The sequence below is a fragment of the Mytilus trossulus genome, unplaced genomic scaffold (genome assembly GCF_036588685.1).
Source record: "Mytilus trossulus isolate FHL-02 unplaced genomic scaffold, PNRI_Mtr1.1.1.hap1 h1tg000210l__unscaffolded, whole genome shotgun sequence".
Classification (NCBI taxonomy): domain Eukaryota; kingdom Metazoa; phylum Mollusca; class Bivalvia; order Mytilida; family Mytilidae; genus Mytilus; species Mytilus trossulus.
In genome coordinates, this window is record NW_026963310.1 from 1,259,256 (window position 1) to 1,286,959 (window position 27,704).

A 27,704-nucleotide genomic window follows, 5' to 3' on the forward strand; every position below is an offset into this window, starting at 1 on the left:
TTTATTTTTGTCTAAGTTTTCATTTAACTCCTGTGTAAAATTCAAGTAATTCAACTTTATTTCTATTAAGTTTACAAACAGAAACCCATAAAACATCATATTTTTTATATATTTTCCTGAATGTTACGACTTCCCAGTAGTACAAGTTAACTTTTTTGGTTCCATACCGTGGTACGAGTTAACTTGCTTCCGTATCTTATCACCGTAATTCTAGGAGGAACCCTAAACTGGACCCCTATCATATTGTGTTCACTTATCGCTACACTGACCTTCGGTGCGAAGCTATATATAGAACGGTAGACCAGTTTAGGAGGAACCCCATTTCTTACTCTTTAATTATTGAAGTTCCTTTGGGTCAGAGGGCATGACTCCTTTCCGTACACACTCCTCTGTTTACATTGAGATCGTTCTTAATATAATACGACGTTTACCGGCATTAACGAGTTAATTCTTCTTGACGAATACTTCGAAAAGGGAGACAACTCGAAACGATAACATGGAAGATTCCATTTCTGCTGAAGGGGTGTTATAGGTAATTTTTACGATGAAACATTTATTTTAATTTAAATTATGCATGTGATTTATAATTATGCAACAACAATAGCCCTCCATATGCAGACAGACATAGAAAGAATCCCATGAGTTTCAAATTAATCAATGAAGCGGGGAATCACTCAATCTGATACCCCTTGAAATCAGGAAAACTACACGCATGTGGGGTCTCACTAATTAGCGACAAAAAGCGTCAAGAAGCGACAAGAAGAAAAATAATAAGTGACAAAAAGCAACAAGAAGCTATTTAGCGACAAGAATACATTTTGTTATCACATACATTAAAATATTTTTTAGGATTATATTGAAAGATGAAGAAATAAAAAAAAATCGATGAAGAGATTGTGTACTTTTTATTATCATATTGATAGATGTAGAAATTAAACCTGTGTAAGAGCAAAGGAAATGTAAACGCTATAAAATGAAAATAAAAACAAAGATTTGTCACCTTCCTTTTGAAGGATTTAATATAAACAAAAACATGAAATATTATTTCCTTCCTAACTGTACAATTAATTTTTCCTGATAGGACCAACATTAGCTGTGGCTTCACTCTAAGGTAATACACAATTAAGAGCAACAAATTAGATTAACTAGGTGCGTGTCCTTTGTTTTATTGCAACAATAACATCCATTAACACCTTCATCAATTACACGCACCAGAATATAAAATTATTGTACCGAATAGTGAACACCTGTTGAAAACTCAAGATTGTCATCAGTTTCCTTTAATCTTCAATCTATATGCATAAACATGATAAATATCGTTAAATGAGACAATACACTAAATAAAATGATGAAAAATATTCACATTTTAATTATGTTTTCCTCTTGTTTGATTTCAGTTCTTAATTTGTATTTCACAATTTGTGTATGAATTTTCTGGACAATTATGCACAAATAATGCATTTTGCAAGTTAATTATATATTGTACAAAAATGGTTTTAAAAACAAATAAAAAGACAAAATATACTTCCTGTGATACCTTATAAAATATCATGTAAATAAATGTAGCAACTGAATTAGATTTACAAGTTTCATTTTTCCCCCCTATCAAAATTAACTTTCCTGTTGTGAAATTGTTTTCTTTTGCATATTTTTTTAATATTTATTTCGAATAAGTAATATAAATAAAAAAATGTTTTCTTGTTGCTAAATAGTTTCTTGTTGCTAATATTATTCTTCTTGTCGCTTCTTGACGCTTTTTGTCTCTACAATTCTTTTTGTCTCTAATTAGTGAGACCACGCATGGACATTAATACATAAACAAACCGCGACTTGCGATTTGGAACAAGAACGTTTATTAAATGATATGATGAATGGTTCTCCATTTCTTTATGAGAGTACAGTATCAAATATCAGTTTCATAACGGTAAAATATAGAAATACTCCACTTCAGTTCTTGTGACAGAAATAGAATTATCGATCGGCTTTCAGAGAACTCTCGCAAGTTATCAACATTTGGGAATTCCCTCTGACGTGTTTCTAAATTTATAAAAACACTAAATATACATACTGTTTAATTCTGATTTTCCGTATTGTTAAAAACACGCATATAAGTCAAGGAAAATATCATACATGAAGATTATGAGTAAAACATTACAGGAAAGTTGTTTATGTTCAATTGTTTTGCTTGTTTTTACCTTTTAAAGCAAGACAATCATAAGAATCTGAGATGTTGCCGAATGTTTAGAATAAAACGAATGACGTGAGGGAGTGTGTCATAGGGTCAATGGTAAAAGTCTACAGATTGCTTGACAGCAATCGTATCCCAAAAATCTTTATGTAGTCACTGATAAACCAAACCTGTTCTTTAACATCTGGGAAATAATCTAGAAAATAAGCATCAAACATAATTAACAAGATGTGGTATGATTGCCAATGAGACAACTCTCCACCAGAGACTAAATGACATAGAAGTTTACAACTATAGGTCATGGTACGGCCTTCAACAATGAGAAAAACTAATATACATAGTTTACTATAAAAATTTCAAACGAACTCACTAATGATCTGATTTATGTATAAAACAATGCACTGTAAACAAATTGGACTTACAGAAACAAACGACAAGCACTCAATTACATGGGAGAGGCACCTACAGATTGTGGTGGGTTTAAGCTTCAAACTGATAAGATAAAATATGGTCTTGTAGGCAAACAAAAGACAAATCTTATTATTTATATCACATTTTAATGAACCAATCATTAACTGATAAAATGTCTACTAACAACACCATCAAAACTGATCACGTTTATACTTTTGTTTTACTGACAAGTATTTGACACAAACATGATATATAGATAATTACCACGGAAACTGAACGAACAAAGTATAATTTGTTCAGATTCTCACACTGATTATACAAAAGTTCTGATGAATTAAAAACAGATATTTAGTAATATATAGTAGTATCAAGTGGTGGATCTAACAATCAACCCCTGCACCCCCTCCCCCCTTTCTGGATCCGCCACTGGTGTCACTGTGTGATATAATAAAGAGTCACTGCAGAATATTGGTGACAATTGACCTTAGTAGAATATCATTCTTATTCATTCCAGAATCAATATTCACCAATTTTCAGGCAATAAGTCTAAATTTTCTCTTCTTCTTAGTATTATGCCATCCCTTCAAATGAAAAAGAAATCTTTCTTAATTTGCTTTCCATTCAAATGAAGAAAAAAAACTTTCTAAATTTCTGTATTTACTTTCATAACTACTGTCAAAAACACATGATCTTTTATATTTTTTTTAAATAACCTGATATTTTACAACAAAATATCATGTAATTGATAATGAGCATCGGTGAATCTCAGAATTACTTTGAATGTATTACAGTTCACACAGGCAAAGAAACTTCTAAACATCACAGATGAAAACAGAAATAAAAATGGATTCAAGGGCAAAACAAAAGAAACATTAAAAATCCCATTTACAAAAAAGTTATTATACATTTTTAAGTGAGTCTTCCCAAAAATCGGACAGAGTTTATACATAGGAAAAACATAAAAGGGGAGACAATGCATTCATGTAGTATCAAAAACAAAAAAAGTTCTATTGTATTTTGAGAATGCCCTCAGAACAAAACAGGTCATCAACTTAATTTTGCTGTTCAAAAAGACATGTTCAAGAAATATATGAATACTTTCAAGCAGACAAAATGAGATTCATTAACTTTACATTAAACCGCATTCTACTTTCATATACTTGCAAAGTTAAGTACTTTTAATTATTTTTATTCTGATTCAGAATTTATATTTTAACTGGCTGATGTGATGCATATTTTCATTTGCATGCCTACCATACCTAATATTTTTCAGCATGTTAGCTATAACACAGGATGTATTTGTTTTGCCTAATAGTCAAACATTTATCTGGCAGATTTGTTTTTATCCTATTCTTCAGTACGTTCACATAAAAATTCTTTCTTTCATTATCATGTTAGTAGAATTCTAAATAAAAATCTACTTTTGATCATTCATAGTATAGCACTTTATTATAACTTATAAAATAATTACTTCAAATATAACAATACTGTAACTGCTAAAAATGTGTCCATCTGTCCAGAATAAATATTTTAGATTTCTTAATTACAAATGTTCTTTAATATCCAGACCAATCTATCATATTGTCAGCTGATCAGAGTTTTTAATACATGAACGGTCACTATAAAATGATGAAAATCAATTCAAGTCGAATGTCCATTTCGTTTCAATTTTCACAAGCAGCACTTTTATATCATGATATTCTTAACAGCACTGTCAACACTAAAATTTAAAATCCCTATGATTAACACAGCTATAATAACATGGTCTCTGGACGTTCCATAAATTTCCTAAACTCTGCTAGCCATTGTGCTCCGACTGCCCCGTCCACTACTCGATGGTCACAACTTAATGTCACTGACATCATATTGGCTGAACTATACCTGAAAAAATACAATAAAGAAGTTTTGTTTTAAAGATTTATTGATTGTTCTTTTTTAATGCCACATTTAGCCTTATTGTTAAACTTGGTTTTTATTGGTGAAGCAGCCAGAGTTCCAATTGAAAACCAATGTATTTTGACAGTAAAATGGTGAATCCTAAAAATAACATGCAAGATCCAAGTCATATGCACATGCCATGATGTATTAAGACTCTGATATCATAAACCATAATTTATTTTTTAAACAATATCTACTGCCATCAGCCATTCCAGATATTCAAGAATTTTACTGGACATTTGCTTCAGTAATTTATTCAAATAATGTTTATCAGAGATACCTTTCAATTCTGAAGATGTTCTGAAATTTTTATGAAGAAATGGTCCAGAAGCAACTGTTTCATGATAAACATACTTTGCCCCCTTCCCAGATTTGTAAAAAAAGTGCACTAAAAATCTTATGTTTTTTTACATAATGGCGTAGTTTTGTCAATTTCTTACTGGCCTCCATATTTGGCTCTTTAAAACAGTTTGTACAGAGTTACCTACCCTTTATCACTGTCTTCATCTACCACTAGTCTTTTCTCTGCACCCCCTATTGCTAAAATACAGGCCTGAAAATACATCATAAATTATCATCTTTAAATGCTAGAAGTGCTCAATTTTTGACAGTAAACCCCACATTAATCATACAACCAGGTCAACTCAATTTTTGACAGTAAACCCCACATTAATCATACAACCAGGTAAACTCAATTTTTGACAGTAAACCCAACATTAATCATACAACCAGGTAAACTCAATTTTTGACAGTAAACCCCACATTAATCATACAACCAGGTAAACCCAATTTTTGACAGTAAACCCCACATTAATCATACAACCAGGTAAACTCAATTTTAGGCAGTAAACCCCACATTAATCATACAACCAGGTAAACTCAATTTTAGGCAGTAAACCCCACATTAATCATACAACCAGGTAAACTCAATTTTAGGCATTATATGTAGGTCAACTTAAATACTATATGGTTATGTCTTTTCTATTTAATGTAAAATAAACAAATCAGTCCATTTCATTTATTATTTTGATGTAAAATGTCATAAAATTACATAAAACGTTTAGTTTTAGCTGTTTGACATGGTTTTTCCAGCATTATACCCCCAAAAATTAAATTGTTTAAAATAACCCCGTTAATTTTTATCCTATAGATGTTAATGTCTGTGTCATTTGGTCTCTTGTGGAGAGTTTTCTCATTGGTAATTATACCACATCTTCTTTTTTACATCAATACATCTGTTAACCTATTTCAGTTTTGAATAAACAAGAATGTGTCCACAGTACACGGATGCCCCACTATCATTTTCTTTGTTTTGTGGACCGTGAAATTGGAATAAATTCTCTAATTTGGCATTAAAATTAGAATGATCTTATCAAAGGGAACATGTATACTAAGTTTCAAGTTGATTGGACTTCAACTTCATCAATAAACAGCTGCGTCATGAGCGCATGATACGCCCGTCGTCTTGTAAAAAAACATAAATCTTTTTTGAATAACACAGGGTTGTACAGGATGTCATGCTTAGTATATCCTGACTCATTCCTTATTTTTCGCTCAATAGGAAGATTGTACAAGATGTATTTGGAAACCCAATCTTTAAATTGCTAGAAGTGCATTCTAATATCACTTCCTATATTTTGTTGACCAGTATAGATATCTATCTTAAGTGCAAACCCATTTATACACACATCTGGCTGTTCAGTGTTGGGCCAATCTTATTCATACGACCAGGTAAACTCAATTTTTGACAGTAAACCCCACATTAATCATACAACCAGGTAAACTAAATTTTTAGACATTATATGTAGGTCAACCTTAAATACAATATGGTTATCTCTTTTCTAATGTAAAATAAACAAATCAGTCCATTTCATTTATTATTTTGATGTAAAATGTCATAAAATTACATTAATATATAAAACTTTTAGTTTTAGCTGTTTGACCTGGTTTTTCCAGCATTATACCCCCAAAAAATAAATTGTTTAAAATAACCCTTTAATTTTTTTCTTTGCAACATCATTTTTCACTCATTTCTTCCATCTTGAAATTTAAAAAAGCAATAATCTATTTCAATACAATTTTTTTGACATGCCACAAAAACCAACAATAATTCATAATGTCTCAAACTTAAAAACTAAAAATAAAAAGCTTGAAAAAAAAATAATCTTGAATTATGACTATACCTGAGGGGGGTTGATGACTGCAGAAAATGATTTAATACCAAACATTCCTAAGTTGGAAATTGTGAAGGTTCCTCCCTGAAAAATATAAGAAAAGAGAATTACATATAAACATAAATATATTAGATGATTTGGATAGAAATCCACCTTATCCTATAGATGTTAATGTCTGTGTCATTTGGTCTCTTGTGGAGAGTTTTTTCATTGGTAATTATACCACATCTTCTTTTTTACATCAATACATCTGTTAACCTATTTCAGTTTTGAATAAACAAAATGTGTCCACAGTACACGTATGCCCCACTCGCACTATCATTTTCTTTGTTTAGTGGACCGTGAAATTGGAATAAATTCTCTAATTTGGCATTAAAATTAGAATGATCTTATCAAAAGGAACATGTATACTAGTTTCAAGTTGATTGGACTTCAACTTCATCAAAAACTACCTTGACCAAAAACTTTAATCTGAAGCGGGACAGACGGACAAACGGACAGACGAACAGACGCACAGACCAGAAAACATAATGCCCCTCTACTATTGTAGGTGGGGCATAAAAATGCAACAGGAAGTCTGGGACTAGTTGAATTGTTAATCAAATGCTACAAAGCAGACCAAACTTCATCTTTTGTCTTTTGTTTCGTTGTATTTTGTATGGGAATGTTTCAAAACCAATCCTAGTCTTATTCATATACATATTTATGTACATTTGCATATTAAAGGTAGACTTCCATCTGTCGCAGCTCATATATTAAAGTTTAACAGTAGAACAAAAATAATTAATTCATGTTTTACTTTATGCTCATTTTATATTTCTCAATATAACATCTGCCAAAAATATATTTACAATTATAATATACAGCCTGAAATTAAAGAATTATTTGTGATTTATACCAAGAAATTTTAAACTTATTCACAGTACAGTGTATGTAATATAACTTAATATTTGATTACTTTATTTTGTCAGAGCTTTTCACTTGGAAATACAGTAACCAATAACAGGGATACTAATTAATACTAGATAATAAATTGTGAAAAAAGCAGACATGAAATAAAAGTCATTTACTTTAGAAAAATAAATTTAAGAAAAGAAAGAAAGACAAAATTATTTCATATATACCAATTGAGATATCAATTACAGCCTTGAAGTCGTAATAAACAAGAATGTGTCCTCAGTACACGAATGCCCCACTCGCATTATCATTTTCTATGTTCAGTGGACCGTGAAATTGGGGTAAAATCTCTAATTTGGCATTAAAATTAGAAAGATCATATCATAGGCAAGATGTGTACTAAGTTTGAAGTCGATTGGACTTCAACTTCATTAAAAACTACCTTGACCAAAAACTTTAACTTGAGGTGGGACAGACGGACGGACGAATGAACGGACGCACAGACCAGAAAAAATAATGCCCCTTTACTATCGTAGGTGGGCCTAAAAATACCTGATATTCATGAGGCTGTAATTTTCCTTCTTTTGCTTTTGTTGCTAAAGCTAAAACATCCTGACTAATTTGTGATAGTCCCTGCAAAAAACATTCAAAAGTTATTTCCAACATTATCTTAGTATGTTTAAATATACTTACAATAACTATCATGACTATATGGTTTAAACAAAGCATATGTTCAGTTAATTTCATAGGACTGTTTGTAGTCACTATGACTTTTGACATTTTACTTCAAGGGCTCCTGGTGTATGATTGAGCTGTTTAATCAAATATCCATTGAGGAAGGGTTGAAAATTTACTCTGATATAAAAGTATAAAGAACTTCATTTACATAACATGCATAAAGAGTTATTAAACCAGTTGTCTACTGTTACCCACCTTGATATCTGCCCTTGATACCATGGGAGTTATTAAACCTGTTGTCTACTGTTACCCACCTTGATATCTGCCCTTGATACTATGGGAGTTATTAAACCTGTTGTCTACTGTTAACCACCTTGATATCTGCCCTTGATACCATGGGAGTTATTAAACCTGTTGTTTACAGTTACCCACCGTGATATCTGCCCTTGATACTATAGGAGTTATTAAACCAGTTGCTAACTGTTAACCACCTTGATATCTGCCCTTGATACCATGGGAGTTATTAAACCAGTTGTTTACAGTTACCCACCTTGACATCTGACCTTGATACTACAGGAGTTATTAAACCAGTTGTCTACTGTTACCAACCTTGATACTATAGGAGTTATTAAACCAGTTGTCTACTGTTACCAACCTTGATATGTGCCCTTGATACTATAGAAGTTATTAAACCAGTTGTCTACTGTTACCCACCTTGATATCTGCCCTTGATACCATGGGAGTTATTAAACCTGTTGTCTACTGTTAACCACCTTGATATCTGCCCTTGATACCATGGGAGTTATTAAACCTGTTGTCTACTGTTACCCACCTTGATATCTGCCCTTGATACCATGGGAGTTATTAAACCAGTTGTCTACTGTTACCCACCTTGATATCTGCCCTTGACATACCTGCCAACTTTTGAAAATGCCCATGGGGGTTTTAGCGCGTGACAACAATTTCAAAGGTTACAAATCTTTGCGACGACTATTTTGCATGTGCTGTTTTGTGGTCTAGAAATAGTATCATATTTGTAAGATGAGCTTACATGCCTTTTCTTCAGTTCATTTGCATGATTCTAGTTATTATATCAGCAGAAACTATGAACATGTAGCTGTAAGACCAGGAATTAAATTCATGTGTAAGGATACTAAATAGTTGTTGACTTTTCCAATTTAAAATTATACACAAAGAAGGACCTTTGTCGGGTTGGGAACAACACCTAGGGATATCCCCTCAATGTTAGGACATTAAGAACCACTTTTTAAGTACAAATGAGCACACATTCATATTATTTGAAGAAACTTTTCCCAAAGAACTACATGTATACATCTTATGATCTATTTGGTATCAACACATGACCAAGAATTTTGATATGTTTTTGGCCTTATATCTTCTTTATTATTCAAAGTAATTGGACCCTTCATTTAGAAAAGCTGTTCCAAATATAATGTCAGAATGTCCCATTTTTAAGTTAATAAATCTACATTTTTCTATTTTATTTTTTACAATAGTAAAATGCACCCTAGACTAAGGGGAGTTCCTCATTTAAGGGATTCCTCATATTGATGTTTGGAGGGGGGTGTCCATGTGAACAATAATGAAATTCAGAATAGTACCTTATACTTTAAATGATTTGGTAATTTAATTGAATATATAAATAAAATTATGTTACAGCAAGTTTTATGTCAATAAATTAGTGAATAAACTACTATTCATTATCTTCATTGTAATACTGCATCATTGAAGTTTGTCAATCAGCCATGCTTTTATTCTTATTCTGTGTAAAAACCTCCTTGCAGTTGAAAAATCATTTGCCATGTTCACGATTTTACAATTCTGACCAACAAACAGAGGAAAACAACACAAGTTCAATATCTAGCATGTTAAAATAATCTTGAGAGAAAACGTTTTTGATTGGCTGATTAATTTGATCATGTGAACCATACAATTTGATTGGCTGAACACAATTGTCCTCCATTGGCCACAGCTCAAAATCGGGAACAACAATATTTTTCGAGTAGATTATTACTAAATCGTGTTTTAGAGGGTTTTTCAGGAACACGATCGTGCAATCGTGACAAAGGGTCAAAATCGTGTAGTACACGCCTAAATTGTGAAAGTTGGCAGGTATGCCTTGATACCATGGGAGTTATTAAACCTGTTGTCTACTGTTAACCACCTTGATATCTGCCCTTGATACCATGGGAGTTATTAAACCTGTTGTTTACTGTTACCCACCTTGATATCTGCCCTTGATACCATGGGAGTTATTAAACCTGTTGTCTACTGTTACCCACCTTGATATCTGCCCTTGATACTATGGGAGTTATTAAACCTGTTGTCTACTGTTAACCACCTTGATATCTGCCCTTGATACCATGGGAGTTATTAAACCAGTTGTCTACTGTTAACCACCTTGATATCTGCCCTTGATACCATGGGAGTTATTAAACCTGTTGTCTACTGTTACCCACCTTGATATCTGCCCTTGATACCATGGGAGTTATTAAACCAGTTGTCTACTGTTACCCACCTTGATATCTGCCCTTGATACCATGGGAGTTATTAAACCTGTTGTTTACAGTTACCCACCATGATATCTGCCCTTGATACTATAGGAGTTATTAAACCAGTTGCTAACTGTTAACCACCTTGATATCTGCCCTTGATACCATGGGAGTTATTAAACCAGTTGTTTACAGTTACCCACCTTGACATCTGACCTTGATACTACAGGAGTTATGAAACCAGTTGTCTACTGTTACCAACCTTGATACTATAGGAGTTATTAAACCAGTTGTCTACTGTTACCAACCTTGATATCTGCCCTTGATACTATAGGAGTTATTAAACCTGTTGTTTACAGTTACCCACCGTGATATCTGCCCTTGATACTATAGGAGTTATTAAACCAGTTGCTAACTGTTAACCACCTTGATATCTGCCCTTGATACCATGGGAGTTATTAAACCAGTTGTTTACAGTTACCCACCTTGACATCTGACCTTGATACTACAGGAGTTATTAAACCAGTTGTCTACTGTTACCAACCTTGATACTATAGGAGTTATTAAACCAGTTGTTTACAGTTACCCAGTTGATATCTGCCCTTGATACTATAGAAGTTATTAAACCAGTTGTCTACTGTTACCAACCTTGATACAATAGGAGTAATTAAACCAGTTGTCTACTGTTACCAACCTTGATATCTGGCCTTGATACTATAGGAGTAATTAAACCAGTTGTCTACTGTGACCAACCTTAATATCTGCCCTTGATACTATAGGAGTTATTAAACCAGTTGTCTACTGTGACCAACCTTGATATCTGCCCTTGATACTATAGGAGTAATTAAACCAGTTGTCTACTGTTACCAACCTTGATATCTGCCCTTAATACTATAGGAGTTTTTAAACCAGTTGTCTACTGTTACCAACCTTGATATCTGCCCTTGATACTATAGGAGTTATTAAACCAGTTGTCTACTGTTACCCACCTTGATATCTGCCCTTCATACTATAGGAGTAATTAAACCAGTTGTCTACTGTTAACCACCTTGATATCTGCCCTTGATATTATAGGAGTTATTAAACCAGTTGTCTACTGTTACCCACCTTGATATCTGCCCTTGATATTATAGGAGTTATTAAACCAGTTGTCTACTGTTTCCCACCTTGATATCTGCCCTTGATACTACTGGAGTTATTAAACCTGTTGTTTACAGTTACCCACCGTGATATCTGCCCTTGATACTATAGGAGTTATTAAACCAGTTGCTAACTGTTAACCACCTTGATATCTGCCCTTGATACCATGGGAGTTATTAAACCAGTTGTTTACAGTTACCCACCTTGACATCTGACCTTGATACTACATGAGTTATTAAACCAGTTGTCTACTGTTACCAACCTTGATACTATAGGAGTTATTAAACCAGTTGTCTACTGTTACCAACCTTGATATCTGCCCTTGATACTATAGGAGTTATTAAACCTGTTGTTTACAGTTACCCACCGTGATATCTGCCCTTGATACTATAGGAGTTATTAAACCAGTTGCTAACTGTTAACCACCTTGATATCTGCCCTTGATACCATGGGAGTTATTAAACCAGTTGTTTACAGTAACCCACCTTGACATCTGACCTTGATACTACAGGAGTTATTAAACCAGTTGTCTACTGTTACCAACCTTGATACTATAGGAGTTATTAAACCAGTTGTTTACAGTTACCCAGTTGATATCTGCCCTTGATACTATAGAAGTTATTAAACCAGTTGTCTACTGTTACCAACCTTGATATCTGCCCTTGATACAATAGGAGTAATTAAACCAGTTGTCTACTGTTACCAACCTTGATATCTGGCCTTGATACTATAGGAGTAATTAAACCAGTTGTCTACTGTGACCAACCTTAATATCTGCCCTTGATACTATAGGAGTTATTAAACCAGTTGTCTACTGTGACCAACCTTGATATCTGCCCTTGATACTATAGGAGTAATTAAACCAGTTGTCTACTGTTACCAACCTTGATATCTGCCCTTAATACTATAGGAGTTTTTAAACCAGTTGTCTACTGTTACCAACCTTGATATCTGCCCTTGATACTATAGGAGTTATTAAACCAGTTGTCTACTGTTACCCACCTTGATATCTGCCCTTCATACTATAGGAGTAATTAAACCAGTTGTCTACTGTTAACCACCTTGATATCTGCCCTTGATATTATAGGAGTTATTAAACCAGTTGTCTACTGTTACCCACCTTGATATCTGCCCTTGATATTATAGGAGTTATTAAACCAGTTGTCTACTGTTTCCCACCTTGATATCTGCCCTTGATACTACTGGAGTTATTAAACCAGTTGTCTACTGTTACCCCCCTTGATATCTGTCTTGATACTATAGGAGTTATTAAACCAGTTGTCTACTGTTACCCACCTTGATATCTGCCCTTGATACTATGGGAGTTATTAAACCAGTTGTCTACTGTTACCAACCTTGATACTATAGGTGTTATTAAACCAGTTGTCTACTGTTACCAACCTTGATACTATAGGTGTTATTAAACCAGTTGTCTACTGTTACCCACCTTGATATCTGCCCTTGATACTATAGGAGTTATGAAACCAGTTGTCTACTGTTACAAACCTTGATACTATAGGTGTTATTAAACCAGTTGTCAACTGTTACCCACCTTGATATCTGCCCTTGATACTATAGGAGTTATTAAACCAGTTGTCTACTGTTACCAACCTTGATATCTGCCCTTGATACAATAGGAGTAATTAAACCAGTTGTCTACTGTTACCAACCTTGATATCTGCCCTTGATACTATAGGAGTAATTAAACCAGTTGTCTACTGTGACCAACCTTAATATCTGCCCTTGATACTATAGGAGTTATTAAACCAGTTGTCTACTGTTCCCAACCTTGATATCTGCCCTTGATACTATAGGAGTTATTAAACCAGTTGTCTACTGTTACCCACCTTGATATCTGCCCTTCATACTATAGGAGTAATTAAACCAGTTGTCTACTGTTAACCACCTTGATATCTGCCCTTGATATTATAGGAGTTATTAAACCAGTTGTCTACTGTTACCCACCTTGATATCTGCCCTTGATATTATAGGAGTTATTAAACCAGTTGTCTACTGTTACCCACCTTGATATCTGCCCTTGATACTACTGGAGTTATTAAACCAGTTGTCTACTGTTACCCCCCTTGATATCTGCCCTTGATACTATAGGAGTTATTAAACCAGTTGTCTACTGTTACCAACCTTGATATCTGCCCTTGATACTATAGGAGTTATTAAACCAGTTGTCTACTGTTACCAACCTTGATACTATAGGTGTTATTAAACCAGTTGTCTACTGTTACCAACCTTGATACTATAGGTGTTATTAAACCAGTTGTCTACTGTTACCCACCTTGATATCTGCCCTTGATACTATAGGAGTTATTAAACCAGTTGTCTACTGTTACCAACCTTGATACTATAGGTGTTATTAAACCAGTTGTCTACTGTTACCCACCTTGATATCTGCCCTTGATACTATAGGAGTTATTAAACCAGTTGTCTACTGTTACCCACCTTGATATCTGCCCTTGATACTAGAGGAGTAATTAAAACCAGTTGCTAACTGTTACCCACCTTGATATCTGCCCTTGATACTATAGGAGTAATTAAACCAGTTGTCTACTGTTACCCACCTTGATATCTGCCCTTGATACTATAGGAGTTATTAAACCAGTTGTCTACTGTTACCCACCTTGATATCTGCCCTTGATATTATAGGAGTTATTAAACCAGTTGTCTACTGTTACCCACCTTGATATCTGCCCTTGATACTATTAGAGTTATTAAACCAGTTGTCTACTGTTACCCACCTTGATATCTGCCCTTGATACTATAGGAGTTATTAAACCAGTTGTCTACTGTTACCCACCTTGATATCTGCCCTTGATACTATAGGAGTTATTAAACCAGTTGTCTACTGTTACCCACCTTGATATCTGCCCTTGATACTATTGGAGTTATTAAACCAGTTGTCTACTGTTACCCACCTTGATATCTGCCCTTGATACTATAGGAGTTATTAAACCAGTTGTCTACTGTTACCCACCTTGATACTATTGGAGTTATTAAACCAGTTGTCTACTGTTACCCACCTTGATATCTGCCCTTGATACTATTGGAGTTATTAAACCTGCAGGTGTTGCTACTGCTACATTAACATCAACTATATTATATCTGAAAAAATATAAAACATAATCACATATGTATCTTTTCCATAGGGACATACATGTATATACAAACAGATCATCACAAAATCATTCTATAAAGCATATTGAAATTGCAGTTAAAACTTTAAATACAATTCATTCATCATACGACTTTTTTGAGACCACAGCTTCATTGAAAACTTACTTCATAAAATCTTAAATCTGATATGAGACACAAACAGAAGGGATGAAATGCAGACTGAAAAGCTCAATTCCTTATAAGATGAGGCATAAAGTTAAAAAAAAATTACACTGCTTCTCAATTCATAGGTTTTAATGAGGTAATTTGAGTTGGGACTTATTTCACCTGGCTTCTTTTCTAATTTAGAAAAGCAGCCAAGGGATATAACATATGTGTTTCCGCTTAAGTGGTGATTTTTTTTTAGGGTAGGTCAAAATGACATAAAAAGCGTTAGGATAGGCACTAAAAATTAGGGTAGATAGGATAAGTTAAGTGAAACACATGTATTATTTTTTTTTGGCCTTACCAAGATAACAACAAAGGGGAAATAACTCAAACTTAAACTATGCAAATCAAAATCTATCTTTTAGTTTGTCCACCTAGAGAACATTAATTGTTCTCTCAACACAATGTTGGTTGATTGATAGTTGATTAAAGTCAAGTGGCAAGTATTTCTCATGACTACATAAAGAAGTATGCACTTTTAAGTTTTACTGACTAATGACAAATAAGGTTCTCTGTAAGTGAAATTCTACTACCTTGATTTAAGAGTGCCAATGAGAAAACTCTCCATCCAAGTCTCAATTGCAAAAGTAAAACATTATAGATCAAAATCTTAAAATTTAAGTCTTGGCTCATGCCAAACAGCAAGCTATAAATGGTCCAAAAAAAGACTAGTGAAACACTGTTCAAATAGGAAACCCAATGTTACGGTCTTATTTATATTAAAAACAAGAAACACTATTGAACCACACCAACAATGACACCAGACTCACGACAAGTGCAAATAAACGCAGCTAGCCATTTGTAATACTTACTGTCGTATTGAGTCATCCATCCACGATGAGTTGGCCTCCGGAATCTTTTTACATGATAATGCTGATGCTTTTATGATGAAGTCATTCACAGATAATTTTATGTTGTCTTTTGATAAAATCTCATTCAGTTCTTTACGTAATCTGAAACAAAAAAACATACAAAATTTAGATATAATCAAGAATTTCTCCTGTTGATTGTTTGTTGGTGTTGGACAACACTTCTCTTAGCTATATCATTATGGCAAGTGTTTATGGTAAAGAACTACCACCGTCAAAAAATCTGACTATGATCACTTACTTTTTTTTACTCTTGTTAGTCTTGTAAAACAGATCAAAACCTTATGGATATCTTTTGCAAAACAACAATAATCTAAAGATGACATAAACAATTTATAATTTTTGTATTTTTTAGCACAAGTGTTCATTAGTGTTTTATTAATTGCATTCCTGTAGGCCATTTTGCTAAAGCAGGTTATTTCTACACTTTTCATTATATTTAAAACCTTCAAACTTGTTATTTTTCATGTTTTAAAAATTACAAATGAAATTACCTTAAAACTTTATCTACATTAACATCCACAGTTAAATAATAATGTGGAATAGTCTGTTTTGACTGCACTAATCTCTTTGCTATCACCTTTCTCATGTTGGTCAGAGGTATGTCTACGAAAGCTCCCTCTGGTGCTGATATTGGTACTGATGTAGGGACGGCTGACGGTGAGAAGTTAAGTACATCGTCTGCCCTGATTTCTCCTCCAGGACCAGTGCCCGTTATTTGCTGTAATATTCACAAACAGATCATTTTAGGCCTAAATTAATATATTGTTTGTTTCCCCAAACCCGACCCTGCCAAGCAAGGTGTGGGTAGGTAGGTAGGGAAATAATTTCTTTTTCCAAAAAGCTTGAAAAATATCGTACAATCCGGCAAGCCAGGAAGTTGGAAATGAATAAAATAATATTTGACTTTGTTTTGACAATAAAATTTTATGAGTAGCACTGTTTTTGCAGGGTCAGTTGGGATTGGGGAAACAAACAATATTTTATTTTAGGCCTTATTTCATATATTTTTTTTTGTTATAATTACTTGTAGATAGGTTTCCTAAAACAAAAACCTAGCATTATCTTTTTTAACATCATTTCACATTTGTTTGTAAAATTTTCTGAAATCAAAATTAACTAATTTTACATTTTTATTTATTTGACAATAAAAATTGATTGAAATTCAAACAATACTGGCAAAGTATATATGATAAAAATAATGCAATTTGTTTTTTTACTAGAAAGTTCTTAAAACCAGATTGAAATTCCGATCATAAATGAAATAAAAAATATTAATGAATATTCAATACTGAAATAATCCAAGCAATACTGAAGTACATGTTGCTGTACCTAATATACAATATAACAAGAAACAATAATGTGTCCAAAGTACACGGATGCCCCACTGGCACCATCATTTTCCATGTTCCATGGACCTTAAAATTGGATCAAAAGTCTAATTTGGTTTTAAAATTAAAAAGGTCATATCATAAGCATCAAGTGTACTAAGTTTCAAGTCGATCAGACTTCAGCTTCTTCAAAAACTACCTTGACCAAAATCTTTAACCTGAAACTCCCATTTTCATTTTCTATATTCAGTGGACCTTGAAATTGGGGTCAAAATATGTTAACATATCAATATAAATAAATAGTTCTCTGTAAATACTAACACTAAGATCAATGCCCTTATCAGCTGCCAATTTCTTTGCATATGGTGAGGCAATCACTTTGCCACCAGATGGAGGCACTGACACAGATGCTGCTGGAGGAGGGGCTGCCTTTGATGGAGCAGGAGTTGGTGGTGGAGCCACTGCTGCGGGGGATGGTTTAGGAGGGGGTGGAGGTGGCGGTGCAACAGGCTCTGATGCATCACTGTCAGGAAGTTGATCATCGGCTGCTGTCGGCAGGTAATCTTTGAATGCTGCAACATCTTCTTCATTTTCTACTATTATACAGAGTAACTGTAATATAAAACAACAACCATAAACATGTTATTTATATATTTATTTTGTTCTCACTTTTAAGCAATAGGTTTTGTTCAAAATATGCATGGGAAAAAGGACATTTACTTTGATATCTCCACTATGAGGGCCAGGAGTGTCAAGTACAGTGATAATGTAGGTGAATTTCTAATTTCGTTACCTCTTCTTTTTTTAAAATTCATACTCCTTTGGACTTTGAAGGAATAGTCTCATTGGTGTCCATACACCGTTATATAAACATTTTACATTTGTTTTACTGTTTTATTTTTTTATATGTAATGTATGTGTGTGTAGGGTTTTCTTCCTAATAATTGAAGGGTCAGTAGATACTATTATAATTGATTGTGTTTACTGGTACATCTTAGTTAGCTTTTTTCACTATCTGCAAGTTGCCAATGAAAATTGATTTACAGCCGCGAAAGTAAGCACCAGAAACAAAGATTGGTTTTGCAAATTTCAAATGCATGTATCCTTATAAATCTTTTCTCGCTGAGTTTTGTTTTTGTTCTTGTTTGCAACTATAGAATAGAGAATGGAAATGAGTAATTGGTCAAAGAGACAATTGCAACAAACTGACCAAAGAGCAGAAAAACAACTTAGGACCACCATTGGGTCTTCAATGCAGGAGAAAATCCATATATTAAAGTAGGCAGATATAGGGAAATACAGTGAAACCTGGCATAATCAAATCCTACATAAACCAAAAATATGTATAAACCAAACATGTTATAAAATTGTTTGCATTGTGAAACTGATATTTACCGAACATTGGTAAAAACCGAACAAAATCTTGAGTCCAGAAGAGGTTCGGTTTAAACAGGTTTCACTTTAGTCTACTTATTTTACTTTTATTGGTTGTATCATGTAATTCTCCTACCTTCCCAATGGGTACATCTTTAGACCCTGCTGGATGAAATATCTTGGCCAGGTAACCCTCTTCAGATGACTCGAACCCCATTGTGGCTTTATCTGTTTCTATTTCTGCTAATAAATCCCCCTCAGCGACCTTGTCTCCTTCCTTTTTCTGCCAGGAATTTATTGTCCCCATTTCCATAGTCGGAGATAAGGCTGGTAGCGAAACCTTGGTGTGTGCTGGTAAATCGGCTGAAAAATAAACCAGATAAATTTATTCCATGACCTTACTCATGTTACTCTTTTTAGTACATATAGAGGAACTTGGTTTTTACTCTCTTTAGCAATAAATAGGTTGGTATGTGCAGTGAATAACAATTTGAAGTTTCCTTTAGGTTCAAATCAAATCATTTTCTGGAGTTACTTCCCTTAATTTCCATAGTCTTATTGGTATCCATACTTCATCTTACATATCTATTGTACTAAAGATAAAATGAAAAGCATCTTAGGCTAGCTCATATATCAAAATAATAAAAAAAATATAACAATATTTCAATTTAATTTTAATCAAATTCAAAATGATAAGTGAATTTTTTATAAAAAAAACTAAGCATTTTTTTTTTATCCAAGGAACAGTTTAACTTACAAAATGTAGCCATATTTGGCACAACTTTTTGGAATTTTGGGTCCTCAATGTTCTTCCAACTTTGTACTTGTTTGGCTTTATAACTATTTTGATCTGAGCATCACTGATGAGTCTTTTGTAGACAAAATGCATGTCTGGCGTATTAAATTATAATCCTGGCACCTTTGATAACTATTTCCATAAAATTGGTTGTAAATCCATTTTAATATAAAAAAGAAGATGTGGTAGGATAGCCAATGAGACAACTATCCACAAAAGACCAAAATGACACAGACATTGATTACTATCCCAAGACATTTTCTGTTTATTTTATAAATTTCCACAAATTCAACCATTTAAAACATGCAAATTTTAAGGAAAACAAAGTTACACATAATCACAACAATCAATTTTAACCGATAGGTACTACAGAAGAAGAAATCAAGATTGAAACATTTTCAAAATAGAATTAAAAGCTTTCTTCCACTAATTGAAATATTTCATAAATTTTATCGTTGTTCAAGAAATTTGATCTAGCATGTCCTTCCTTTTGTTTAATAATGTACATGTAACATGACAGACATGACATGACAGAGAGACATTGGTACAATTTGCATATCATAAAATGTGAGAAAATATTTCAACTTCAATGCACCAAGTTAAAATAAATGAAAGTGTATCAGCAAATCTAGGGGGATCCCAGGTCCAGCTTTTGGGCGAAACATTTTGTTGATTATGTAGGGATAACTGAAGCATGACTTATGAAAATATTTGGATCCACCACTGTAGGGTAAATGCTATAATATATAAGCACATAATACCTGAACTATAACATCTGTAACTCTGGACCAATCTGTGAACCTGTAAGAGTTGCTGCACATCTTTTGTTGCATTGCTACAAATCACCGACAAAAAATATGAAAAGAGAAAAAATTAGAAAAGCATGTTTTTAAATGTTTTTTCATCATCAGTACAGTAAGTACTACAATCCTTTAATTATTCTTGTTTAAGTCATTTAATAACATCATCTATCAGTTACAGCTCAAATTATTATTTTCTTTCTGACTCATAATTCTAAGTCAATTCATGTATTTGATAAGTATATAGGGGTTCAAATTAACATTTGGTACTGGAAGGTCCAGGACCTTTGACTCTCCAAACTGAAAGGTCCACAACCTAAACTCCAGCATTTCCAGGTCCTACTTTTACTTAAAATATTTCATAACTCGGTAAGATACAAAATTAATGTGCTTTTGGTATCAGGTTAGCTTATTTCATTGTCAGTTTCACGGTTGTTCATGATAAATGTTTTTATCTTGTATCAAATAAAATCCAGTAATCTTTTGTTTGGTATTTCAGACGGTGTCACTGTGGGTGGGTGTGTGGTCTCAATGATTGGTTTTTAATTAATAATTATGCCATGATTTTCTGAGGGCTCACACTTCTTCACCTCGATTTTAAAAGTTCATCAGAACTTGTGTTGCTTTGCTTACATTGTATCATATATCTAGTACATGTAGTAGCACTATTTGTGAAAATAAAGTAAGAAACTTCCAGCTACATTTATGTATTTACTGGCCCTTCAAAATTGAGAAAAAATTAACCCTTGAAATAACAGTAATATGTTTACACTTTAAAAACATCTACATACATAATCATCATCTATTATCATGATTATTGATAAATAAAACTTCTGTCACATTGTATTGGATTTTGACATTAAAGTAAATTTGTGAATTTTTGTATAAAATATTTTCTGTTTTTTTCTTTCTTTTCCATTTATCTTTTGGTTTTCAATTCTAGTGTTTATATTTCATAATCATGGATGTATTCTGCACCTGTCTGGATTTTTTTTAAGTATTTGATAGCCAAATCCAGGAATTACTCTTATCCGCTTCCGGAATCAGATCCGGTATTGTAATTTGCTTCAATTGTTTTTCAATGTTGTTATTGTCAGTCAGAAACGATTTTACTCAAATTATCACATTACTTTTTGGCGGTTTTCTGTATAAAGCTAGCGGTTGAACAAAATGAACATCGCTGTGATCAATAATAAAGATGAAAATAAGTTTTGAGATCGTTTATTTGAAAATTTTGGTAAAAAGGTTTGCAAAGTTAACTTTTATTTTCTTTCAAGTCGAAGGTCCCTCGAGTGTAGCTAGTAACTAAGACAAAAGTCTGATTGCCAAAGTTGACCACTGCTAATTTGAACCCCTGAGTATATATTCTACCATTGCATCGAGTGTGATATGATATATATGCACTGGAGGTAGTTAAATTTTCAAAATTAAAATGTGAGGCTAGACAAGCATTTTAAATATTTAAAATTTAACTGAAGCGTGAATACATAGCTTATTACACAATATTTGACGGAATAATCTGTTTCTCTTGAATGATTTTTTAATTAATTTGCAGACAAACTTTTACCTTATTTTCAAATTATCTGCAAAAAGGTGTGTTCTTTCTATGTGATGTCATCTGGCATAGTCACCTTTTTACATGGCGTCACAATAGGAAATTTAGTGGAAAGCAAGAAAATTTGACATCATAATCAAATTTTGACTGATACAGAACTGAGATAAACCCAACCACACTTTGATAAATTACAAGGTTGATACCCTGGCATCACTTTAAAACTAAAATTTAAAATGGAAATGGGGAATGTATCAAAGAGACAACAATCCAACCATAGAAAAAAACAACAGCAGAAGGTCACCAACAGGTCTTCTTTGTAACAAGAAATTCAATATTAACGCCAAAATATGCAATCTTTAATGACCTGACAACAGTATCGTAACTATATCCCTCAGTCTGCACGGTTAGCCACTAGTCCGACTAGTTAAATTTCATTTGGGCTAGTAAGTATTTTCAAAACTTTGTTTGGATGAACAAGAAAAATGTCAGAAAATTGGTCTTTGGACTAGTAGTTGAAAAAGTTTTTGGTGCAGACTGATCCCTTCTTAATAAGTCTATAAAGAACCTAGTTTGAATGACATTTTAATATCAATATTATCAGACATAATTAAGATACAAGCGTGTACATTTATTTTTCACACAAAGTCATACATGTACATTTCCATATAGTATCTTTATTACTATAACCATGATGACCCATCAAACAAAAATCAGCTACAACATGTACAATTACTGAAGTCCCGTCAAAACATAATGGTCAGATCATATGTTTTTGTACGTCATACAATGCTTTCTTAATGGAACATAAAACCCATGAGACGAGGATATGTTTCTGATCACGCTGATGGTGTGCCTTCTTTACACCTTATCGCTTGTAATGGCTGACCCAGCCGCTTAAACTTTTGACGTCAACCACAATCACTTTTCCATTATTTTTAAATAACCGTGAAGCAGTAATCAACATCAACAACACAAAAGGAGAACTATTTAAAACACATACAGGATTACCACAAGGTTCAGTCTTATCCCCTATTTTGTTCAACATCTTTATAGCAGATATTTTTCAAACCGTTCTGGCACAGAAATGTAAATTTGCAGATGATGCAACCATATGGCACACAGGTGAGGACATCAATATTCTACAACAAGATCTTCAAACAGATATTGACAAGGTGAATGAATGGAGCAACAAATGGAGGATGAAATTAAGTGTAGAAAAAACAGAATATTGTATTTTCAGTAAAAGTATACAAAATACTACATCCATTCTACTTAAGCTTGGTAATGGAACTTTAAAACACAACAACAATCCTAAAATTCTTGGAGTTACACTTGACCAAAAACTGACTTTCAATACTCATATAGATAATGTACTGAAAACAGCAAAAAGATCATTAGGTATAATTAGAGAAATTAAGGGTATTGCTAATATTCCAACAAAAAGACTAATAGAAATTTACCAAAGTCTTGTTTGTTCATCTATCACACATGCAAGCTGTGTTTGGCAGATTGGAAATTCAACAAACCTACACAAGTTGGATGAGGTTCAAAGACATGGCCTTGCCTTATGCCTTAATATGCCTTCAACTTCCAGCCTTGAAGTTCTTCAGATAATTGGTGGAGTCTTACCTTTAGAACTGAGAAGAGAAGAAATAGCAATTAGAGAATTGGCAAAAATTACCTCATCTTTTACAACAGTCCCAATTAAGAAAAAGCTAGAAAACTGGAAAACAGAATCTAATCCGGAAACTTACATCTCTCCAATTGGAACCAGATGCTCCGCAGGGCGTAGCTTTATACGACCGCAGAGGTTGAACCCTGAACGGTTGGGGCAAGTATGGACACAACATTCAAGCTGGATTCAGCTCTAAATTTGGATTGTGATTAAATAGTTGACACAGCATAGGTTTCTGACACAGAATGAATGCGTTCTAATGAAATTAAAATTTTTGTTTTCTCTTAGAGCAATTCACTATGCTGTTGAATATTATTCCTCTCAAAAAAATGTTTGAAGAAATTTTCTTTTTATTTATGAAATTTCAAATGAGAAAATTGAACCCAATTTTTTTAATCACATCCCCCTTTCCCTTATTCCAAAACTAATCTCAATTAAAATTTCTAATGGAGTTTGCAACAATTACTACTCATTTAAATACATCATAAAATATTAAGATGTAAAAAAAATGCTTGTTATCACTGAATGGTAAAGATTATTTTAATTTATCAGTTGGTAGTAAAAAGTGAAAATACATTGTATATTGTATATATAACAAAGATTTAAGTTGATTCAGGACAAAGAAAGATAACTCCAAATAAAAAAAATTCTTACAATTAGATATTTCTTGCTTACTATTCTGGACAAAGAAAGATAACTCTAATTAAAAACAAAATTGCTATTTCACAATATTTTGCAATAAGATATTTCTTGCCATTGCGCAATACTGTGCAATTGAAAAGACTTGCTATTGCACAAAACTTAATATAATAATTTTAGATCCTGATTTGGACCAACTTGAAAACTGGGCCCAGAATCAAAAATCTAAGTACATGTTTGGATTCAGCATATCAAAGAACCCCAAGATTTCAATTTTTGTTAAAATCAAACTAAGTTTAATTTTGGACCCTTTGGACTTTAATGTAGACCAATTTGAAAACAAGACCAAAAATTAGGAATCTACATACACAGTTAGATTTGGCATATCAAAGAACCCCATTTATTCAATTTTTGATGAAATCAAACAAAGTTTAATTTTGGACCCCGATTTGGACCAACTTGAAAACTGGGCCGATAATCAAGAATATAAGTACATTTTTAGATTCAGCATATCAAAGAACCCAACCGATTAATTTTTTGTCAAAATCAAACGAAGTTTAATTTTGGACCCTTTGGACCTTAATGTAGACCAATTTGAAAACGGGACCAAAAGTTAAAAATCTACATACACAGTTAGATTCAGCATATCAAAGAACCCCAATTATTCAATTTTGATGAAATCAAACAAAGTTTAATTTTGGACCCTTTGGGCCCCTTATTCCTAAACTGTTTGGACCAAAACTCCCAAAATCATTACCAACCTTCCTTTTGTAGTCATAAACCTTGTGTTTAAATTTCATAGATTTCTATTTACTTATACTAAAGTTATGGTGCCAAAACCAAGAAAAATGCTTATTTGGGTCCCTTTTTGGCCCCTAATTCCTAAACTGTTGGGACCTAAACTCCCAAAATCAATACCAACCTTCCTTTTGTGGTCATAAACATTGTGTATAAATTTCATTATTTTCTATTTACTTAAACTAAAGTTATTGTGCGAAAACCAAGAATAATGCTTATTTGGGCCCTTTTTTGGCCCCTAATTCCTACACTATTGAAACCAAAACTCCCAAAATCAATCCCAACCTTTCTTTTGTAGTCATAAACCTTGTGTCAAAATTTCATAGATTTCTATTAACTTAAACTAAAGTTATAGTGCGAAAACCAAGAAAATGCTTATTTGGGCCCTTTTTGGCCCCTAATTCCTAAAATGTTGGGACCAAAACTCCCAAAATCAATACCAACCTTCCTTTTGTGGTCATAAACCTTGTGATAAAATTTTATAGATTTATATTCACTTTTACTAAAGTTAGAGTGCGAAAACTGAAAGTATTCGGACGACGACGACGACGACGACGACGCCAACGTGATAGCAATATACGACGAAAATTTTTTCAAAATTTGCGGTCGTATAAAAATGATACTACAGGCAGATGATATGAAAAAGGAAACATCAATTGAAGTAAATAATATTGAACAGCAATATGAATGTCGTGGCATGTGTGCAATAAGAAGGGCACCGGAGTACTGGACCACATTGGGAAGTTCCAAAACAAGAACCAGTGAACAAGCCATTGAAGGACAAAGACTTATTAAACAACAATTAGAAGAACTTCCTCCAAATACAACAGTGGCATTCACAGATGGCTCATGCATGGGAAATCCTGGGCCTTGTGGTGCAGGAGCCATTATATACAATAATGAAGAGGAGGAAACAATACAGTACCCTGTATCAAACAGAGGATCAATACTACTAGCAGAACTAGTAGCCATTAAACTTGTGCTGGAAAAAATAGACAATTATAATTACCGCAATGTTAAACAACTTAACATATACTCTGACAGCCAATCCGCCATAGGCATTATAACCTTAAATTGGAAATCAGAAAATTATCACAAAACCATACAAGAAATCAAAAACAGGAAAATAAAATTGGAACAAAAGGGTTTTAGTATGAACATCATTTGGACACCGGGCACTCTGATATAGAGGGAAATGAACAGGCTGACCGTCTGGCAAAAGCAGCGACAAAAGAGGCAAATAATAGAGAGGAAATGTCTTCAATCACGACAAAACAAGACATCAAACAAGCGGCGAGAACATCAGTCATTAAAAAATGGAAGACACAATGGGAATCTAGTGAGGTTGGGAGAAGATTTTTTAATCATCACCCAGATGCATCAAAAAGAATCAAACTCGACTTCCCATAAAAAAAACACTTCAATATACTAAACAGTCTCAGATCAGGATACTCCAAACTAAAGGGGTATCAACATTTCATTAACAGACATGTAGAAGACAACAAATGTACTTGCGGAGAAATAGAATCTGTAGAACATTTTTTATTATCTTGTGACAATTACAGTGTGGATAGAGAAAAACTCTGCCAGTCAATATATTTCAAAACAGGAACACTTAATCTAGATCTAGAAGAATTACTTAACACCGAAGCCAGTGCAGACATACAATATGCAGTTTCCGAGTTTATAGATGATACTCGAAGATTTGATCATTTGTTTTTATAAATCAGTATCAACAGCGCCTACCTAAATTAAAGTGAAAGTACAAAGAGAAAATACAAACGTGATTAATGTATTCAAACGCGCAAGTGACCAAAGTACATATGAGAAAATCAGTGTCAAGATGACGCATACTAAAGACTAAAGACCATTATGGCTTCAGATATTTTGTTTTGTGACGTTAAAATTTTACGGGAACCTGTGTGATATCCAGTAATGGCGGACAAATAGCGATAAGGTCTATTGGAAGAAAATATACAGACAGATACAGATGAGGGAGGGTAGCAGGGGTCCTGATCCAGAAATCCAGAGATTAAAAACATGAATTCCCGAAATCCCGGGCTTAAAATACCAATTCCCGAGGTTCTGAAATTCGAAAAAAGAATTCCCAGATCCCGAAAGCATCAATCCCGAAATCCTGGAGTCCCGATAAAGCCAAATAAAGGTCCTACCCCCTCACAGATGGTGTGTCAATGTTGAAAATTGTGATGCTCTTTTATGCAGGACCTTCATGACCTTGTATGTTTTTTTAAGTAATAACAAACAAATTTGCATACAACTGAAAACATGCTTATACAAATGTCATGCAAGTCAAAATCCTTTTCAAGTGAAGATAAATTAATAAAATAAAATAACAGATCAGATGTCATCATGAATGCCGAATGTGAAACATTTGTTGACTGTACCTTGATTTTAAATAAAACTGATTATTTTTGGTAGCAAGTGTTCTTAGATTGTTGCTGTGTTTTCTTTGGAGTCTAAGCAAGACACGTGCAAGTCGTGTTGGACGAAACATTTTGAAATTTGTTGTCTGCAACTTGTTGTCCAATGTCAGCAGCAATGTCACAGGTAGTTTCGTAAATATTATTTAAT

General features: G+C 33.3%; 1 protein-coding gene across 2 annotated transcripts; it reads right to left on the reverse strand.

Moving 5' to 3' along the window:
* Positions 1-2,725: 2,725 nt before the first annotated feature.
* On the reverse strand, positions 2,726-27,699 carry LOC134701012 (dihydrolipoyllysine-residue acetyltransferase component of pyruvate dehydrogenase complex-like). Of its 2 annotated transcripts, XM_063562160.1 has the most exons (12): positions 27,518-27,699; positions 20,407-20,480; positions 18,986-19,212; positions 17,797-18,087; positions 16,639-16,865; positions 16,088-16,228; positions 15,013-15,056; positions 12,248-12,285; positions 8,161-8,241; positions 6,721-6,795; positions 5,026-5,090; positions 2,726-4,480 (listed from the first exon to the last, which is right to left on the reverse strand). In XM_063562160.1, exons 1-12 carry the CDS (start codon positions 27,625-27,627, stop codon positions 4,351-4,353), a joined length of 1,503 nt encoding a protein of 500 aa, XP_063418230.1. In that variant the 5' UTR covers positions 27,628-27,699; the 3' UTR covers positions 2,726-4,350. The 2 variants fall into 2 exon arrangements, with proteins under 2 accessions (XP_063418230.1, XP_063418229.1); XM_063562159.1 differs by lacking the exon at positions 12,248-12,285 and having other exon boundaries at positions 14,975-15,056.
* Between the last annotated feature and the right edge of the window lie 5 nt (positions 27,700-27,704).